The sequence below is a fragment of the Sprattus sprattus genome (assembly GCF_963457725.1).
Source record: "Sprattus sprattus genome assembly, chromosome: 15".
NCBI lineage: Eukaryota > Metazoa > Chordata > Actinopteri > Clupeiformes > Clupeidae > Sprattus > Sprattus sprattus.
Window position 1 is genome coordinate 16,829,613 of NC_137913.1, and position 5,496 is coordinate 16,835,108.

Consider the following 5,496-nt stretch of genomic DNA (forward strand, 5'->3'; position numbering starts at 1 on the left):
CACAGACACACACACACACACACACACATACACACACACACACACACACACACACACACACACACACACACACACACACACACACACACACACACACACACACACACACACACACACACACACACACACACACACACACACACACACACACACACACACACACACACACACACACACACATACAAACTCACAAGAGAATGACAACCACAGCAGGAAACAGGGAATAAGCCATCCCTGTGGGGCTGAGAAGACAAAGCAGATGAAATACAGCAGGACAGCTGATTGTAGTGGCAAAGAAATCTTGTGTTTTTTTGTCAGTGAATGATTCTGCACATCAGGGACCTACTAGGCAACTACATTTAAAAGGAACAACAGGGCATTGGTTACATTAACTGCTGTATATGTTCTCACACTAATGCTAAAATGATAAAGATTATTAATGAATAAAGACATTTGTAAATAAATAAGATAGAAGATGTAAAAGGTTTTAGATGTATAAAACATCATTGTTGTCTTGGTATTTAGGCTTGCGAGTGTATTTGGTATCAGGTGGAGAGTAGAATCAGTGCTGGATCCATTAGAGAACTCCATTATGGTGGTGACAGAAACCATATGGTGTACCAGCGGAAATTGTTTGTGAAAAAAAGGGTCTGAGGGCCAAAAGAGTTTTTTTTTCTCCTGTGGAGCAAATAAAGAACTAAGAATGAAATGCAGACAAACTCCTGAATCTCAACTCCCAAGGTACAATCACTGCATTCTCACCCTTCCTTTACCTTAGATTCAGGTGTGATGTACATTCCCAATCACTGTCTTAGCTTTGACTATGGTATACCAGATCCTAAAACGCTCTTGCGCATTTCATGTTTCTATTGTGTAGTTAGTTAACTTGATACATCCCTCAAAGACATGCCTAGCCCTAAGGTCATTCATAAGACTGCTCCTGTGTATTAGCAACTCAGGGCCATTTACTTTTGGTAGCAAAAAAAGACGTCTAAGGGAGTAGAAGGAGAAAGAAATCGAATGCAACGGCAATCACCCATTCAGTAGTTTAACATTTTGGATATTTTACAGAAAGTTCTCCACCAAAGACAATTTCATGCATGTTAAACTTTTCTGTCAAATACCAGCAGGCAACTCAGATCTATTAGATTATATCACCCCAATATGTAAAACACTAAAACATAAATTGATGCCATATTCACAATAAAACAAAACAAAAACTGATGCATCTGTTGTCTTGTCATCATATGTTAATCTGAGTACTGGAATCCAATAAGAAAATCCTCTATGTGTGATCTCATACCTAGTTGCCTATAACACACCTGCATTTGAACAGACTGGAGATTCTACATTAATCCTGTGAATAGTAACATAACAGGCTTGTCAGTTTTTCACTAATCCATATATTAATCTGTATGATGTTAGCAAGAACGTCGACAGTGTAGACAACCAAGCCAGTGCTGGTAAACAGTGCTGTCCATGGTGCTGAACATGAGACCGTTTTAGTTAACTGGACCGCGGCTCTGGCTATGAGTCATTAATGTGAGGGAAGACAGGAAGTTCTGTGGGTTGATGCACATGATGCATATGTTTGAAAAGCTGAGTGATACGCAAGCGGTTACGAAATATGCCATTGTGAATATTAACAGGTGGTCTATTTGCCGCTATGGGGGGCCATTCCGTCTTAATGTTTCACGGCAGCATAATGTAAAAACACTGATATCTAGGAATCATATCAATGCATCGTAACACACAGTGTCGAGAAAAAAAGACACCTATACTCACCCTCGACCTCATCCTCTGGCAGGTTCACTGGTGCACCATAGGACAAGATATCAGGGATGGTGCAAATTCCCCGGTACATCAAAGTGGAGGTTACTGCATGCATAGGCATGTCTGCGTTGTGGGGTCTACGCTGGTACACAGATCTTCATATATGACTTAGAACTCGGATACCAACTTTCTCCCACTTTCTTGGGAGAGGTGGCAGAGGTTTACGTCCATTTAACAACCCGCAGACGGTCCAGTCCTTGTGCATAGAGGAAAAAAGACTGTATCCATAAGAACGGGTTGCGTTGAACACCAGCAAATGTCCAATGGTAATAATTTCCCGCTTCAGTTCACGCACAGCGTCGGAGTACACCGGAAAAAAGACACTTGATGAGCTCTGGGTCAGGTTAGCGTATGGTATGGCATTGACTAATGTCTGTAACTTTTCCGCTGAAAGAAATGACAGTACGCCAACAAAAAACAACTATCAAAATTGCTTTAGTTCTGTGGTGACAAGCCAGCATCGATCCTAGTCTACAATAAAAAGGAGTTATTTAGAAAGAGTCATTGTATCACTGCAGCAGAGCACATATCAAACATAATAGGACATCAAAACCGGCAGTCCGTTTAATTAGCAAGAGACCGTTTCATCGATAATTTCCAGGTAATTTGTCGGGAAAAAATGTATGTTCGGCGTGTTGCTCAGTTCTCCTGTTCGGTACTATGTGTCCTCTTTTGCTTCCCAAATATGTTGGTTTGGACAGTGAAAATTCGCTCTTTATACTGTAAAAGAAATCAGAATAATTTAAAATGCTAGCGGTCGTGAAAGACTCTGGTAAACTTTTTTCTGATGCAGTCTCCGGCGATTAAGTAAAAAAACAAAAAACGGATGAATTGCTTCAGTGGTCTTCACGGCAGTGGTTTGAATGCACAGGGGCATGGAGTGATGCGCACAGGCGCGTCTACAGTCAGGGTATTTCCTCTAGTTGCCTCGTCTCCCCTGCTCAGGGACTGTTGCTGGTGTGTGCAGGCTCTCTCTCTCTCTCTCCTCTGTTGCTCGCTCGCCTCCTCCATTAATTCTAATTCTTATTCCTCTCAGCGCACGTTACAAAGCCTTGTCTTGCGTGCAGCCTGTGGCGACACATGCTCCCCCTGGCACCTCGCACACTATGAGGAAAAGTGATTAATGATCTCGCGACACACTATGGATGATTCCCCCCTTGGCATCTGATATAAAAAAATGCCACATCCCCAAATGCCACAACACCTGCATATTCATTGTGTGGGGTCTGAACATGTGTAGTCACTCTGTTTAACCATTCACTGTAATGTGGTTCATGTCTTGTTGTATGCTGTCAAATGTTCATATAAGAAAAGGATAATCAAGGCAATAAGCCCAGTCCACATTAGTTTCCTAAGTGTGAAACATTACACGCATCAGCACCTTCAGACAAATTTACCCTGACAAGGACATTCAGCACATCAGCCATTGCATGTGCAGGTATATAGTATAGGGCAAATAGTGAGGAGATTTCTGTAAATTAGTTGTCTTTTTATCCTCTCCTGAATACATTCTCTTCTGAGAAGGCTTTGTGTTAGGATGGGGAGGCATATGCAGGGTTCAAGGCCATAAGCCCTCCCATCAATACCTTTTGATACTACAGTGACAGGGTCATAGTACATGTTAGAGGGCCATTTATGTGTTCATATGAAAAGAGTGATTAAGAGCTTGTATGCTTATAGCATACCCAAGACCTTAGAAAAAAAACATCTCAGTTTGTCACTGGGGTTCAGTATATGTCTTTGCACATTACCTTTCACAGTGAGATTAATTCATAGGGAGTTTAGAGAAAACTACAAATATGACATGCATGCTTCACTCATATTATTGTACCTAAACGTGTGATGAATCCAAACAATGAAATGTGACTTTGGAAGCACTGTTCAGTTAACAATAAAAAGACCCCCCCGGTCTCCTGGAGGTAAAGAAACCCACACTTCCTCTGCGACATGCTGTATTTGCACACTGCCTCTGCGCCATACTGTATTTGGCGCCGCATGATGAGACTGTGCAGCTTCCACCTGTGAATCATTTCACCAGTCGGCACAGACAGCATTCATGAAGAGGGAGCGCATGTGTGCCACTGCAGCAGCATCTCGATAAGGGATTACAATACAGTCCGCCAATGCAGTCATTTTCCTCATCTCTTGGCCAGACCCGTGTTATATCCCGCGGAGGGGAGAGGGGCACTCCACAAAGGAGCAACACCATCGGGGTGGTGTTTGGCTGTAGATGGAGGGAAGCTCATTGGGGGCATGCTCATGTGGTGTGTCAGGGGGTGTTGGGCGGTCTGGGGGAGGAGGGGGGGGGGGGTGTCATTTCAACTGTCTGTGAGTCTTGAAGGAGGAGGAGAGGCTCTGTTGCCCACCTGCCATCAGGGGCTGCCTGTCTGCCCCCCACTGCCCCCGAGGCATGGTCACTGCCCCGCAGTTCCATTCCACTGACAGCCTGCAGAGAGAGAGAGAGAGAGAGACCGGGGGAGCGGAGAGGAGAGGAGTGAGAAAAAGAGAGGGGGAGGAGGTGAGAGAAAAGAAAGGAGAAATGATAAGAGCGCAGAAAAAGATGGCAGGAAAAGAGAGGTAAGGTCAATGTGCAGAGCTGAAGGTGGAGAGTGGGAGAACGGAGGAAGACAAGACCATGTGCTGACGCAAAGAAAACACAAAGGAAAAAGAAGAAACAAAAAGAGAAACAAAAGAGAAGAGGAGAAACGGAAAGGTGACATTGAGGGAAAGAAGAGAGCAGTTGAAAGGGGGATGAGAAAGGAAGTCAAGGAGGATGGTGAAAAAGGATGGTAGCGCTGCAAGGCAGAGAAGACAGAAGGGAAACTGCTGGAGGAAAAGACGGAGAGAGGGGAAAGGGAGTGGGGAAGGAGAGCGGTGGGAGTGGATAGAAGACTGACAGAAAAGTTGAAGAGGCAAAGTAAAGGGAGGTAGATGAAAAGAACAGCACAGATGGCAGGAACCAGATAATAAAGAGAGAGAGAGAGAGAGAGAAAAGCAGAAAAAAGAAAAGAGACAGAATAGGTGACAGAGGCTTTTAGCTCCTCTACTTGATGATGCTGGAATAAGACCTTGACAGCACCGATTGAGCTATTTAGCTTTGGAGCTGCTCTCCTGAACACATTTGAGTGCCTTATCGAAGGCCTCTGCGCTGTTGTTGGTGCATTTTTACATGGTCACTCTTGCAACGCCTGATATAGTGTTCCATTATCTTAATCCACCCTGTGCTACTTTAAGCTGACAAATTGAAAGCTATTTGCAATATCTTTCGTATCCAAACTACACTTCTTTCTTTAACTCACCCGCTCTTTGTAGACACCGTCATAGCATTTTATGCATTAATTCATGGTATCTTAGACTTAGGTAACAGCCTTTAAAAACACATTTTCATGGTGTCTGAACCAACAATCAAGTCCACAAGTTATTTATTGCAACACCCTGTCCTCTACGGTGGGTGATTTTTAAAAAAAGACTCTAAAGGATTAGTGCTGAATGCAGTTTTCCGCTTTCAAGTTCGCCCATTGATTTCTGTGCACCGCCAGCTTCGCTTTGAGCGGGCCAAAATATAACGTGTCTCCCGTTGAAAAGGCAATAGATCGAGCTTTTCCTCGTCCTCAAACAAAAACGCTCTGCGGCAGCCCCTCTCAGCAGGGAGACACTTGAAAG

General features: G+C 43.8%; 1 protein-coding gene across 1 annotated transcript in view; it reads right to left on the minus strand.

Moving 5' to 3' along the window:
• cabp7a (calcium binding protein 7a) overlaps positions 1-1,894 on the minus strand; it is a gene marked incomplete at both ends in the record, with an annotated part of 21,025 nt that extends 19,131 nt beyond the window's left edge. Inside the window, one exon of the mRNA XM_080853058.1 lies at positions 1,786-1,894. Within this exon, the coding sequence (XP_080709184.1) occupies positions 1,786-1,894 (109 nt within the window). The remainder of the gene's footprint in view (positions 1-1,785) is intronic.
• Positions 1,895-5,496: the final 3,602 nt, after the last annotated feature.